Source organism: Notolabrus celidotus, chromosome 7 (assembly GCF_009762535.1).
Source record: "Notolabrus celidotus isolate fNotCel1 chromosome 7, fNotCel1.pri, whole genome shotgun sequence".
Classification (NCBI taxonomy): Eukaryota; Metazoa; Chordata; class Actinopteri; order Labriformes; family Labridae; genus Notolabrus; species Notolabrus celidotus.
This window is the reverse complement of record NC_048278.1, coordinates 16489593-16505303: the sequence shown is the minus strand read 5'-3', so window position 1 is coordinate 16505303 and position 15711 is coordinate 16489593. Positions and strand designations below refer to the sequence as shown.

General features: G+C 39.8%; 1 protein-coding gene across 1 annotated transcript; it reads left to right on the top strand.

Annotated features, from left to right (window-relative positions):
• Positions 1-1096: 1096 nt before the first annotated feature.
• LOC117815414 (bMERB domain-containing protein 1-like) lies at positions 1097-14538 on the top strand. Its single transcript, XM_034687115.1, has 6 exons — positions 1097-1529; positions 7107-7227; positions 8685-8758; positions 10213-10327; positions 13015-13085; positions 13502-14538. The coding sequence occupies exons 1-6, from the start codon at positions 1451-1453 to the stop codon at positions 13612-13614; spliced, it is 573 nt and encodes a 190-aa protein (XP_034543006.1). The 5' UTR covers positions 1097-1450; the 3' UTR covers positions 13615-14538.
• Positions 14539-15711: the final 1173 nt, after the last annotated feature.

Sequence of the window (15711 nt, the reverse complement as noted above, 5' to 3'; positions counted from 1 at the left end):
TGAAGTTAATTATGTTATGTAATCAATAATATAGAAATATATCAATCGTTTTGTGTTTTCATTTTTCATAATTCTATTTCCACCACAATTAGTAATAAAATATTCACCACAATGCAGGGAATTAAATGTTAGATGCCCCAAATTTTCCAGGACCCCAAGTCCCCCTTTTGTTGCCACTGCATCGATACATTTAAATTCACCCTAAACAGTGAGTACCAGGGGTTGAAAGGAGCAGCACTTTTTTTCTGTTTTCGCTCCTGGTACGCAACTGGCCTTACTAGTTAAGGCCGATTTATACTTCTGCATATCCCCTACGCAGCAGGAGCTGACGTGGAAATGAGCACCACATACTTGTGCGTCGGTGTGTCTGTGTCGCGCAGCAATTCTCCACCGAAACCCTTGAGGGCAGTGCGGTCTCTCTGATAGCCGGCCGCCTGCTTCCGGTCCCGCTACGATCTCTGTTTACTTTTCCATAGAGTTTCAGAGCGTGTTATGTTAATCTACAGCTGATACATGTTGCTGTTTATCATACAGACATGATTACATGAAGAATAGAGAGGAGGAGATGAAATACACGGCCGATGTGCTGCCGATGTGCTGCCGATGTGCTGCCGATGTGCGGCCGATGTGCGGCCGATGTGCGGCCGATGTGCGGCCGATGTGCGGCCGATGTGCGGCCGATGTGCGGGATCCCGGAATTGCTGTAAATGTGGGAAAGACAATGCTGCTGAGCGGACGAATTACAGGGATTGCGGTCCTCGTCGGCTCTACGGGGAGTTACATTTTGGAGGAGGTGCACGTCAGCTACGTGTGTAGGCCTCGGCGTAGGTAGAAGAGCTACGCGGACCCCCGGCGTAGGGTATGCCGTTGATTCGACGCAGAAGTATAAATCAGCCTTTAGTCAGTTCTATACTAATCCAGGGTCATGAATGTGCAAGATGGCGACCTCCATGGAAGGGGACCCGCTCGTGTAGATGTAAAAGGCTTATTTTAACAAAATAAAGTAATTTTACATTGAGGTGATTAAACACTCATTCTAAAAAAAGAATATGAATGTTACATTCCATCTCTATCAAGTCTATTCTGCTCAATCCCTCCATATGCTACACAACCTTTAATGTGTTCTGACGTTTAAAGTGAGGTACGTAGCCACTAGATGGTGGTGGTTAACTACCATCAAGCGTGCTTCAGCATCAGTTGATACCAGGGTTGATACAGAAGAAAGGGTCTCGCGCGCTGTGCACAGCACACACACCACACCTGCTGGAGCTGGTGGGGTGGGGGGCTGCACACGCGTCTCTCCTCTCTATTTCTACAGGTTGGTGACTGAGAGGTGATGACTCAATGAATCACAGCAGCAAACTGACATCGCAGGACCCTCCCCTATAGTTTCCACACTCACTGCAGCTGGAAGCGTGGATAGAGGAGAAGAGCAGCAGCTGTCGGACCGATGGAGAGGAAGGAAGGATCCCCTCAACAATACGGATCACTGGAGCGCACTGAACGGAGCAAAGACACCAACAAGCCAGGTTAACTAACAAACACCGAAATATCATTACCTGTTTAAGTTGTTCAAAATTAATATCTTTGCATGTTTTCAATCTCCTAGATAAATTAGGCTCAATCGCTTTATGTGTGTCTGTAGCCTACCAAATGTTCTTTAACTGTAAAATGGCGTAAACAGAGAAACAGTTTATTTCTGCATACTGTAGGAATTTAAAGAGACCTCAGTCTATTTCTGCTCCAGTTATTTTCGTATTACCATAGTTCAAGTCTTCATAGGTTTAAATAGATTAAGGTGTAGCCTATAACTGTAGTTTTTATATGTAGTCTTAAGTTCCATATCTGGGCCATATTATCGTTAATGTATCCAATCAATGTGTTTTTCTAGTTGCAGCACAGGCAGCTGCCCTGAAAATGTCAAGAATCCACAGGTGTCTGATCTGCTTGTGTGTGTGTATGTGTGTGTTTGTGTGTATGTGTGTGTGTGTGTGTGTGTGTTTGGTGTGTGTGACTAACACATTTCAGAACAGTTAATTAGAGATGGCTTGTCCAATTAGTGACAGACTCTGTGTTACCAGTTGGGTAAACACTGATTGTATTGTTATGATTGGGCAAGGAGTAGTAACAGATGGAATACGTCTATTAAGTAAAATAGTGTTCTTCTCTGTTATGTCAGGAAAAGTGACTTTAAAACGTTTGTGTATAAATGTAAAAAAAATGTCCATTTCTCAGTCACATGCTACTCAAATGATGGATAATGACTGACGTGGTACCTCAGCATCAAATCTAGGGGTTACTGGAACTTTTCATTGTGTTTTCCTTTCAACTGTAATTTCCCTTCAAATGACAAGATCTAAAGGTTGCATCCATTATTAACAGAACTGTGTTTCCTCTATGAATGTTTTCTCTATAAAAGCTTTAAAACAAAAGGAAAAATGTCCATTAAAATGTCTTCAGCCCAAGCAAATGTCTTGAGGTGTGTCAGATTGTGTCAGAAATTCAGCCATATAAAATAGGAACACAGTATCTTCTGATTTGGCTTAATGAAACCAAAATATTTGACATTTTTAAGTTTCATAAAGTTGCTTATTCATTTTCTAAACTGCTAATGGTCATTGTTTTTCCACTTAGAACTGCAAGAAGTTTTGCTCATAACAGCAGTGTTAGGTTTCTTTGATTCACTATCCAAAAATGTGGATAGCTATTAGGAAGTTTTGCAAAGTTCTTTATTCATTATATCTGTCACACTTCTCACATGTCATGTCCTCCTCATCACCCCTTATCCTCCTCCTCCTTTGCCTCCTGCTCTGTAATCAGGCTGATCTGTCTGTCTGTCAGTGTGCTGTTCCACCTCATTACTGCACATCGTGGCAATGCGAAAAAGAGAGGGATTGAATCAGAGCAAAGACTGTAAACTGAGCTCATTTCATCTCCAGGGGTTTGGATAAAGTGAGGGGTCATGTTGGGGAGATGTGGAGTGAAATGAGGGAAAACAAGGACCCCCAGCTGTGTGTGGAGGAAGCAGGGGAGATAGTGAAAAGAAGGGAGCCCTCAGAGAGGTCTGGTGATGAGTCATAACTGCACAGTGGGAAAACAACCTGTCCGTGAGAGCCTCTGCAGCACAACACGGTGTCTCTAACAATGAAGAGAATACTTAGCAAAGCCTCATGTTCTATGTCTTTAACCAACCCCACCTGACAGTCCACTGTTGCAGTCAGTTATATGGGAATCCCTAGTCATAGTCAATCAAGCTCAATGAATGAACAATGATGATGATCTGCTTGCTGCTGGAGTCAAACACATGTCTGTGCTAATGAATTATCATTCAATATCTTTACACCTGTGATGCAAAGACTTATAAAGAAGCTCTTCCTGTCTTTCACTCTAATTGTTTATCTCACATGTATACACACACATATTAAAAACATTATTATCATTCAGCAGATCATATGATGATGCACTGCATAATATTAAAAGCCAGTATTAACTGTTATATAGTTATACCTGATTTAATTTACAGCGCTTCTGTTCGAACTACGGTCTTAATAACATTTAGCTTGAAAAATGAAACACTGTATTAGTTTAAGATTTGCAGATGTGACAATGGCATTAATCTAAACACACAGTTGTAGCTAACGCCATTAACAAAGGCTCCCTCCCAGCACCTTACACCTGGGCTGGTTCAGTAAGAGTGTATGGTGTGAAAAATCTATTTGACTGTTTGTGAAGTCCATTCAGTAATGGACTTGACTTTGACATTTTCAGGGACCAGATGAGGATAACTGTAAGGTAAAATAAACACTTAGACTTAACTGGTTGTCTCACAAACCATTTCTCTACAAATCATTACAGAGATCAATATGTATTATAAGCTGTTACTTTACTTGAGAGACAGCAGTGTAAGTGTTTAATCTTTTGTTGGACCTTCTATAACCAACCACCAGCTGTGTGTTGACAAAAGTGTAGTTTTACATTTGAGAAATACACTTATTTCCTTATTGCTCAGAGTTAGTTGAGAGTTGGCGCTGTTTTCAGGTCCAAAAAATCAAATTCAGAGCTATAGCAGGAGGGTAGTTTAACCTTGTTAAACATCAAGAAGCATAAGTTAGAAGTAAACTGAACAGCATGGGGGTAGATTATTTTTTTATCTTTGGACTGATGATGAGATTGTTTGAATTTAATCATATTGTATGGTATATTATTAACCCGATACCGTACCCATTATAAGCTGCGTTGCCATCAAGCCACCTGCTCAAAATTTGGAGATGGCACCAAAATAATCGATCTGTCTTACATTTTTGCCACCCTTCTGTTGGGGTACCAAGTGCAGCAATCCAACCCTAAACATGTAGGTAGACACACTGAAATCAATTGGTTGAGAGGGATAAAGGGGGAGGAGGGATTGGACTGGATTAAATCTTTCCTAACCCGATGTTATTTGATAAGTAAAATGTGAAACACCAAAGGGTACAGTTGGCTGTGGAAAAGCAAGCAAGATCAGTGTTTACGGTACCAAACCATACAGAACCAAACCGGACCACTTAGTGGAAGCGCACCAATAAACTCTATCGTATTGTATTGTACTGAACCATACCATACCATACCATACCATACCATACCATACCATACCATACCTTTCATTAGCATTTCACTTAGCATTCCGTGGCACTGTATCCTATTGTACCACATAAAATCATAATGCATCATGTCAAATCATATCATACAGTATGTTTTCAACTGATGGCAACTGATATCAACTTTAAACTTCAACAAACATTAAGATCTGTTGGTTGTTCAATGTACAATCCATCATTCAACACATTACGTCTCATTAACAGTCACATAGTCACTTGTTTTCCTTTTTACAGATGTCAGGGTTGTGCTGATGCTTTACTGACGTCAGCCATATTTGTCATAGAAAAGCATACAAAGTGTCTGTGTATGCTTTAGGATCCTTTTTTGTCTGTCACATAAAGTAGAAACTAGATTCAAGTGCCCCAGCAAAGATGTGAGTGTATGTAAAATCGCAGTTATCACCACGCATGGTTGATGCCCCAGTTTGAATTATTTTTCACTTTATCTCTGTCCTGCTTTTTCTTATGCTATAGAAAACATGTCTTTACAGCACTGTGAACCCGGATAGCTCTTCCCTAAGGCTAAATATGACTAGAACACAAGAGATATGCAATTTAGCTAGTCCAAGTGATGGTGTTTGTGTATGTAGAGAGGATTTAAAAGCCACCAGGAGGAGACAGGGGGCAAACGTTAGTGTTGGTATTGGTCCTTTCCTGGGTATCTCTGTCCCAGCCCCATGGTGTGCAGCTCTTGGCAGGGAGGTCATAGAAATCCAATGGAACAGTTTAAGGACAGGTAGTGGTTATTTTCCTTCAGTTGTCGTGTCAGTTGTGTTAGGTATGTCAAAGCATTAATCAAGCTTGTATATTGTTGTAAATTAAACATAGTTGTAATACAACTATGCTTTACAAGAAGGTGGGTGCATTTGAATTGTTGATATGTTGCATTTGTTTGTCGTGCAGCTGCTGCCTCTTTCTACAGTGTACAGCAGCTAACACTGTGGGAGGAACTTTGATTTCCTTTAACACCACAGAGATGTTGTCAAGGAGTGAGAGACAACTAAAATTAAATGATTGCAAATGATTTCTGAGACTCATTCAGTAAACACTGTGCAGACTTGTGGATTTGCCTCACTTTACATTCTTCAGACTCCCCCTTTTATTTTGACAGGATACAATTTAAAGAAGAAACACAGGGATTGGTGTGTGAGTAACATACATAATGAATCAGCCTTCAGCATTGTGTTTGATGTCGCTCTTCACTAAACCATCCTCGGCAGATTATTTTAACGTTGAAAAGCAGGGCTGAAGTGTGAGAGAGAATAATTCTACAGGGATCATTTAATATCATCGTCCTCTTTTGTGAAAAGAGTTATAAACAATTCTGATGTTGAACATTTAATGTGCTAAACTTAACGAAGGAAGGTACTTCAGTTTATTTAATGCAATTTGATTACTCTTGAGATGAGTATGAGCTGCAGTTAAGAGATTCTTATTGTAACAAAAGAAGAACATTACACATTCAAGCAGGCATCTGCTCGGTCCATATTGTGAATATAATAATAACGCACTTCTAGGATAACTAAAATGCAGTTGACTAAAGTGACAGTATTCTTCAATGATTTATCATTGTGGCAGGAATAATGTGTGTCTTTTTCCTTTAGAAAGAACAGAGCACTGTTGCAAGGCTGTTTTCTTTTTGCTTAACGTTTTCCTATCCTGGCAAGGTTTGTGACCAGAGTGAATCAAAACAGGGCTAGCAATTTATCCTTCAAGTTATCACATTTTAGGCTAAATTGTCAGTGAAAATGTATCTCAGTTCCCAACAACCAAATGTGTTCTTTCAACTTTCTTATGTTTTATAGACCAACCAACAGATCAAACTGAGAGAGAAGACCAGAAAAACCATACCCCTTTCGAGAGGATTCATTTATTATGTGACCAGCCATTTTGACCTTATTTGGAAAAATGTGTGGATCACATTCTGTCTATACTGTGAGGTCACTAACCCAAAGAAATACATTTTGCCGAAAGACTGACCCTGAGGGTGCGCTGTGCTGTAATGTAATAGCCCTACTACAGTAAAGGCTTATTTCCTGTACTGACCCACAATCCTGGGATGACTCAGTAAATCTGTGTGTGTGTGTGTGTGTATGAGAGAGAGAGACACAGAGGGAAAGGGTTGCCAGCCCCTGACACACAGTAATGTGGGTTGTGATGTCCTGTTTCAAAGTAGCATCAGCTGCAGCTGTTTATTCAGTTTGAAATGCAGATCCATATGCAGCTCTTGTTCTGTGATGGTAAATGATAACATTTTAGATTGCTCCTGTGCATTTGTCTGCCTGTCTCTGTCCAGTCTCTGACAGCTGAAGTAGCATAAACTTCTTTTGAAAACACTTAGATGTTTTTCTTCATCTCATTTGTATCTTTTACAAAATAAAGAATGACTAAAAGCTCTCTCTCTCTCTCTCTCTCTCTCTCTCTCTCTCTCTCTCTCTCTCTCTCTCTCTCTCTCTCTCTCTCTCTCAGAGGATGATGTGGTGTCCATGGCAGACTCTACGACAACTGTGGATGACATTGAAGGGGAGCTTTTCAAGATTGAGAGGATCAGAGATGTGTTGGTCAGGAGGGAGTCAGAGCTCAGATACATGTGAGTGGAACCTTGCTTTTATTTTTGTGTTTTGGCTGCCACACTACAAAATCTCAAACTAAGCGAGTGTTTTTTTGTGTTATTTCAAGTTTTAAAAATGTCTTATTAAACTTAATATAAGCCACATTTCCCTGACAAGTGTAGAAAGATGTTTGACTTGGTAAGTTTCTTGGATTAAGACATTATTCTTACTTCAAGAAACTAAAAGAAACTTCGCAAGTAAATTTGTCTTACTCCATTGGTACATTTTTTTACTCATTACAAGCAACTCCGGCTACATTTTTGGCTTGTAATATCTTAACATAAGACATTATTCCGGACTTGTCAGCTGAATTTGTTTCACTTTAAATCTAATAAGACATTCTTACTAGAAATAAGACACCAGTTTTGAGTTTTTGTAGTGCATCTACACTCAATGGGATACTGCAGACAAAAAAGGATTAAGAACAACAACCAGACTCCTCCAGTTTCCACATTGCACTACAGAGTATGATGTAAATACATCATTTGCAATTTGTTAGAGTCCCCCCCCCCCCCCCCAAAAAAATGTGTTGGACCGGCAGACTGACATCCCTAAAAAAAATGGTTATAGGAGGATGTAGTGATTGTAGCTGAGTCTGAGTGTGTCTGATACTCACCTCAGTATCAGACACACATCTCTTTGCAGCATTGCCCTCTATTACCCGCCCGTCACTTCTCTCCATTCACGTCCTAACCTGGCTCCCATTCAAATTACAATGGCTCTACCCCTGCTTCCACAAAGCAGGCTAATGCATGGATATTTATTCATCTACTCCTCTGAAAGATGAGCGGTGCCACTACGCAGACAGCTGGGGGAAATGTGCGTAAGAATGTGTGTGTGGAGTAGCAAGCAAGCATTGGGCAGATAATGTGAGTGAATAAGAGGGGGACTGCAGTAGGAAGAGAGAGAGGAGGGAAAGAGGAGGGCGATGGAGTCACGATTCTTCAGCATCTTTTCCTCCCAGTTGTCCACAAACAAACAGACCCCGAGGGCTTTACTCTCCTACTGAGTTAAGTGTTTCGTATTCCAGAGCCACCTGTGTGTGTATGTGTGTGTGTGTATGTGCGTGTGTTTAGTTGTGTGTGTTCAGTTGCTGTGAAACAGGGTCACGTGAGGGCCTCTACTCTAGCAGGTGAGGAAGGCTCTTCTGAGGGTCCTCACCCCCACCTCAGAGTCAGTAATGATCCACTGACTCGAGGGCCATCGACAGAGAAACAGTGACAAAGATGGAGGCAGAGTGAGAGTTATCTGTTGCCTCTGCAGGGAGTTTTTCCCAGAAAAGATTGTATCATCTCCTGTGTGAAATATAAGCTCAGAATCAATCTCCCTGTGTTTGATTTTCATTTTCACAGAATCAAGATTTCACCTCTCACTACCCTTTAAATCAGAAACTGTGAGTGTGCATTTATGTTGTGTGTTTCTTTCGCCTGAGCAGGATGGATGACATTCAGCTGTGCAAAGAGATCACACGTCTGAAGAAGGAGCTGCACAAATTGGTGTCCATACCAGGTACAAGTCCTCCAGATTTTGGCATCACGGATATCATGTTGGATTTCATTAACAGGTTTGAAGGTTGCGAAATGAGTAATGTTAAGTGAGAATGATAATTACAACGAATAATTTGTTTTTACTGAAGTTACATATTATTGGTATGTCAAAGGAAAAAAAATACAGAGCAACCCTGCAGCTCTACTGTCCTTAAATATTATGCAGTATTATTACACGTTTCACCTTTATCATCACCTTTGCAATGTGAAAATTACACATTGCAGTACTATGGCAATGACAATATTTGGATACATTTTTCAGTTCTAGTCTGGATGTTGATTTGTTTGTGAGTTGAGACTAAGTTCAAAGAGAAAATGTCACATATTGGGATACAAGCTTAACTGCTTTGTTATAAAAAATCTAGACGCTAGCCTTGTCGCCAGCTCCAATCAATATGACGCTATCTCTATGCTAGCTCATTTAACCCTCCTGTTATGTTGTGAGTTAAATTGACCCTTTTTAAGGTTAAAAAAAAAAAATTTCCAGCATTTTTTCAGTATTAAACGTTTTTGCTTGGCTAAATAGGTGAAATCAACATATAAAAACAAAATGGTTCATTTCACATTTTAGGCAATAAATGCCTTCCAAACCAGCTAAAAACAGCCTAAAAATCTGGGCAGCATGTGACAGAAGAGGTGTCTCGTGTTCATTTATCAACATCACTTCATAAAAAAAATATAATTCAAAATTCTAAATAAAATAAAACAAAATTTATGTCATGTGTAACTATTGTATTTATATTTAGGTATTTCCAATTATGTACATTTAAAAAAGTTTTAATAAGAATTTTCATTGAAAACGAGTGAATTTGCATTTTTCAATGGACGGAATTCTCTCCTATGCCCTGTCTGATGAAATATATACGTGAAGTATTTTTATGTGGAAACAACCAAAATTGCAGATCTGGCAAGGAAAATATCCAATCTATGTTTAGGATTTTTGTGGAGGCACCAGAAGGACGCCGATCAGTGTAAGTTAAAGGGGGGCCCATGTCACCCCTGACCACTCTTGTGGGTAGAGTCGGTCGTCTGTCAATTGGAAGGTTGGCTGTTCAATCCCAGCCCCTGCAGTCACAAGCCGAAGTGTCCCTGAACAAGACACTGAACCCCAAATTGCTCCTGCTGTTGTTCAGTGGTGTGTGAATATGTATGAATGACATTAGCTACTACTGATGGTCCCTTACTATAGCAATCAGTGAGTGAATGTTGTGTGAATGGGTGAATGTGAAAAGTACCACCTGTAAATTCCTCTGCATGTAATAATTGCTTTTCCAAAAATGTTGAACCAGTGCTTTTTAAAAGTCATTGGAAATGTACACATTTGTTCTCTTGACCTGTATGTGTTTAACATTGAGTTAAATATGTAATGTGTTAATTCTGGAATCACAAAATAAAGTCAGATACGTTGTGCTGCAGATAAGGACAAGTCAAACGATGACCGGCAGAAGGAAGAAGAGCTGCTGCAGCAGATCCACAAGCTGGTGGAGACCAGAGATTTCCTGGTGGACGACGTGGAGTTTGAGCGGCTCAGGTGTGTTTCTGCCTGTGGTTTCATTATAGCCAGGCAGGAGTCCTTTGGTGTCTGTCACTATAGTCTGCCGATGAATAATTTAAAATGATAGAGAGCCAGTATGCTACCCATGCAGTCTTGCAGAAAAAGCTTCAGATCTTAGATAATGCAGATTCATGAGTATGGTTCATTAACATTCTGGTGATAGCTGAAAGGTCTTAGGTTGGAGCCTGATTGTCAGTCATGGTGTAGAGCTGTGTTTAGTATCAGTGTATCATCCATTTGCTTCCACTGAGCTACCCCAATGTGCTCCATTAAAACATTGAAACATCTCCTGAGGCTCTGTGCAGTGACACAGCGTACCGCATAGCAGGCAGCAAAGAGACATTTCAATTAAAGATGTGTCAGCGTGTGTCAGTCAGTACTCATTTGTGGAGGAGCTGCTGTTGGTTTAAGTAAACTGTTTGCATTTCTTCTGCCAGTAGTGGGTCCATTTCTATATCAGACTGTTTCATTGCTTTGCAGAAAATGTTCACGTCTCTGCTTACTTTCTTACTCTGATGTAGCACACAATTCCTACCTGATTCTTTGAGCTAAATCCCACCTTTTAATCTAATTTAAGTGTATAACTGGACTCAACCTTCTAATCGCACCAGTTCTCCGGCATTATCAGGCGCTGTTACTTTTTGTGGTCCATGCTTTGTGTTGGCACCTGACAGCCTGCTGTGAAAACGCTGAAGGGCTGATGGGAAGGTGAGAAGCAGGAATAGGGGAACAACAGAGTGGTAATGGATCGGGGAGAGGAGAGGATGTGATGGTGCTCAAGGCCATGTTGTTCTGGCTGATAAATATAGAGATCTTTCTCACTCTTTTTTTCCTCTAGCTGTCCTTCACAACAAAGTTCTGTCTGTTTCTTAGTTTTTATTTTCAAGGAAAGGCAAATAGACTACTACTACTACAGCTCAATGCCTTTACTCATATACAATTCCACTAGACACTGCAATCAAACAAATATGCATAGATACAAACTATGTTTAACCTAACCAAAAGCCTCCTTTGGGTTAAATAGTGGCTGCTTGTTATAACAAATCTATCTGTAGAACCTAATCTAATCCTCTTGAAAAGCCAGAACTGCATCAAGGTTTTTTATCCAGTTGGTATTTAAGTGAGCTTAATTTCTTTGCCTTAGTAAAATCAGCCTTCTCTGAAATGCTCATACAATGTGGAGTATTTTTCAGTTTACAGAAAAAATTAGACTTGAGTTTGACATCATAGAACAAGGCATTCTTTTCAATATAGAATATTCATGTTGTATTATTATGTGATGTAAGGTTTTATGTTTTATATCATGTTTACTACTAACAAAAAAATGAATGATACAGGGGTGACAAAGGATTCACAAAAAAGACCTGACAATCAGGAAAGTCTTGGATCCTTTCAGGGAGATTGTGATTAACTCAGAGGCAGGCAGGTCTGACTGTAGATGTTCTTCCTGATATATGTATGATTGTTTTCATCTCTTGATAAACATTTACAGGTTTTTATGTCATTTTGTGTTGAATGTACAATAGTTTTGTATTTGTTCCTACCCATGGCTGCTCATTGTTCACTGGAGACTTTAACTGTACTGCTGCCTGTAAAGGAACTGCTTGAAATAGAGATTTCAAAATTCAGTTAGCTTTTTTCTTGTTGAATAAAGGTTAGATATAAAACATTTAGAATGAGATAAATAGACAAGAAAAAGGAAGAGGTACATATAAGAGAATACCCTCCCAAAATGCAAAACACATATAATTAGCAGCCCCATGAAAATGAAAATAAACAAATATCCTGGCACTGCAATATTGCTTACAGTATTTCCAATAACACTATCTATCCATCAGTATCTTATTCCGTCTCAAGATGTCACACTCCTAATAAAAGCCATAAAGTCTAACCATTGGCGGCCAAACATTGCCTGGTCAAGACAGGATATCTATGCCTCTCTGCAATGTGTGATGGGGAACGCACCGTTGTTACGCCTCTGATCCGCCATCAGAGGTAGTTACAGAGGCCTTATGGGGGGAGACAGTGGCAATGTGCAGTGCTGGAGCTCGCAGGGCAATACAGTGTTGTGTGTGAGATTGAGGCAGCATTTCCATAGTTGGGCTTCAAAACTGCTTCAGAAACCCTTCAACCTATGTCACAGAGGCTGAGTCCATGTTTTAAACAGTCGGTGGTAATGACTGCAGAACTTTGTCATTGAATTGTGTTACTGGCCAATTTTTGGCTGTTTTAGCTTTGGACTTTGGTCTGGTTTTCAAAGTCTCTGTCACGAGTTTAAGCCACCTTTTAAACCCTGGTTCATGTAGGCCATTCCATTGACCAAGAAAAAGCATAGCTGCTACAAAGCAACATGTTGTTAACTCTCCAGATTCTTCTTCCGTTATACAAAAGAAATGTTACCTTTGCAAACATAATTGTGGTAATTCTGGAAAAGCCAGCCTTAGGGACTCTTCAGTGTAAGAGGAACTTCCTTGTCCAAGAAAGTACCATGGGGCATCCCCATAGAGCATGCTAAAATGAGCCCATTTCTTTAATTTCTTTAAAACATTTGTTCTCCTTAGTGAAGCAAAACCGTTTCAGAGGTTTAGAAGACTAATCTGTTTGAAAAGTGGCTTATGAATCTTTGTATTTCCATGTGGTTTACATCAGTCTTTATTCTATAGGGAGAACGAAGAAGACAAAGAAATGGCAGATTTTCTGAAGTCCAAATTCCCAAGACAACTGAAGAAGAAAGGTATTTAACTATAAAGAGATACGCTACTTTGTGTTCCATCAAAGTTTTAGTATCTGAGAAGGAAATAAGCTGTGGAAAGAATTTTCTTTGTTCCAAATGTTTCTCTTGCTCAAGGTGCTTTTTCCCTGAGTGCTTTGAAAGATGAAGTTTCACATGTACACTGACTGATACTTTGAATAAAAATGGTAGTTTCCTGGCTGTGCTTTAGACCTGTGTTATAAAATATGTTTCTTACTGCTCCTCTTAGTCAAGTCATAAATCATCTTAGACATTCCTTATACATTGGCAGTTACTGCTGCAGACCTTAGCATCACTGCTGTGTGTTGGAGTGTATGTGAGAAAAAGACAGAACGCAACAAAATTAAAGACATAGTTCACTTTGCTTGGTCCTCACGGAGTTATTTCTCATGCTCCAGGCTTACCAACCAGACGGGTGCCACCCAGAGCTCAGCAGACCACCTCCCCTTTCACCAAGACAGGCCTCACCCTGCTGAAGGAGTGTTGTGGTTTCACCTGCTCCATCATGTAGACTGAAACCAAACTAGAGTGTCCATCTGCACAAAAAAGCAGCCATTTCACAGGAGTCCACATTCTCAGTTACAGCTCTTCAGTCTGACAAAGACTTTGAGGCATGGATGGAGCAGAAGAGATGCTGAAGTTGACATTCCCCAGAGGAAGGGGCAAGGACTTGGCAAAGATCATGTGGTGTGTTTTTTTCAAGCCAGGCGTGAACTTTGTCTTGTGTTGGATCTGTTTGTCTTTTTCACTGGATTTCAGTTCTGATTGTGTTTCTATCCCTTGTGTCTCTCGTCATACTAATTATCACTGCTCAGCCAACTTCTTCTGAGTTCCCAGTAACCTAACATACTGTATATATTTCTCTCTTTGAGGCAGACAGGAGGAGGTGTGAAGCACAGAAACAGCACAGCACATGTCAGGCATGGAGAGTGCACACACTAATTGGATTCAGCTACCATGGCATGTGTACACGTTTTTTTTTATATTTAAAGATCTAACCAAACTGAACTGTCAACTCCTCATTAGGAAAAGTAGCTGTTTTGCTGGAGTCACAAGGCCAGTCTAGACACAGCTGGATCTTAATAAGCAGCATAGAGGAGACAACACTAATCAAAGTGACATTAATCAAAATGTGTTAGGATGACGGTGCGTCTGGTTTGATATAAAAAGGGACAACCATTTTAAAGTAAAAACGTAACGGGTGTCTCTTCATGCTATAATTTCCTTTAGTTATACTATATATCAATACCTGTTTGTTGTAGATAATCAGCAGTTTTTCCATCAATGATGATATGAAACTCTTTACTTTTAACTGCTTGTATTTGTTTCATTGAGGTTGTGTATCTCTCCTTTACAAGATGATCTGATCTGAATCTCAACATATAGGTCACGACCCAATTCAGGAATGTTTAATTAAAACATTGAAAGACTCATAGCAGTTTGATTTGGTACACTGCAATCTGATTCAACGCAAATTGATTCCCAGTCCTCTTTTTTCCCTTCTCATTAATTTTCCATGATTGTTCCATATGAATGGTACATCACATTCAAGCATTGGTTGTTATCGCTGCTCACTCTGCGTTTGACAGTTCTTGTTTATACTGTAGCTCTTGTGAGGAACTTTTTGTTTGTGTCAATTTTGGCACCCCCAGTGGACATAGTGATACATCCTATCGCTTTGCTGATCTTGTCCTTAACATGCACAAGTTCTTTCCTTTGACACAAATGAATCACTCTTTGAATATTTGCTGTAGAAAATGTAAGAAAGACAAACTTTTTCTCATCTGACCTGGCACCCTACCCCTCGCAGCAGGTTCAGGTAATAAAATTGACAATAAAGAAATTATAAATCTCTTACTTTTTATTTCAGTCTGTTTCATACCCAGCTAAAAACTTCTAACTTCTAAATTGATAAACATTTCAGGCACACACCTAATCACGAACAAAAGGTGGTCTGCTTGGTATCCTGTTAAGCGGCTCACATATATTAATCTTATCACCAAGAAAGCTGAATCCTGCCTTCACAGTAATATAATAAGCTTCAGGATTACAACAGGCTATGCCACAATATGCATAAACTTTGCTAAGTTGTGGCTTGGAGGAAATGTTATAGCTCCTGAGAGGAGTTTTAAAGCTGGTTATAAAACAGACTGAAATTAACAGGGATGTCTCTTTATGACTAACAAAAGCACACTAGAACATCCGCAAGGCATACTATTTCTATAATATAATTTCAAATTCTTGTCACATCTGTGAGAGGGCATGTGTCAAACCTGATGAATGACGGCGCACTGAAGAAAAATAGATTTTCCACAGCAAATATTCAAAATGAGTGACACATTCACTGTCCAAAGTCCACAATGTGAGATTTTTTTACAGAACACTACTTGTACATCCATAGAAAGATATAAGCAAAAAAATAATAGGTACAGCTCTGTCAAGAGGGGGCGCCAAATTCAACACAAACAGAGAGTACTGACAGGCAGAGTTCTGGAAGGTTTTGCTTCCTTAAGTCCACATGAATTTATGTTTAAGTTAATTAATTATTTATTGCTTTTGCAAATTCAGGGATGTTATCGTTTTTCACTTAACACCAACACTACTCTCG

What these genes read in the sequence shown, in the direction of transcription:
- LOC117815414 (XM_034687115.1), top strand. Translation starts at nt 1,451, where the DNA reads ATGGAGAGGAAGGAAGGATCCCCTCAACAATACGGATCACTGGAGCGC. An exon ending in CAAAGACACCAACAAGCCAG is followed by an intron (nt 1,530 to 7,106) that starts GTTAACTAACAA and finishes TCTCTCTCTCAG; the next exon opens with AGGATGATGTGGTGTCCATG. An exon ending in CAAATTGGTGTCCATACCAG is followed by an intron (nt 8,759 to 10,212) that starts GTACAAGTCCTC and finishes GTTGTGCTGCAG; the next exon opens with ATAAGGACAAGTCAAACGAT.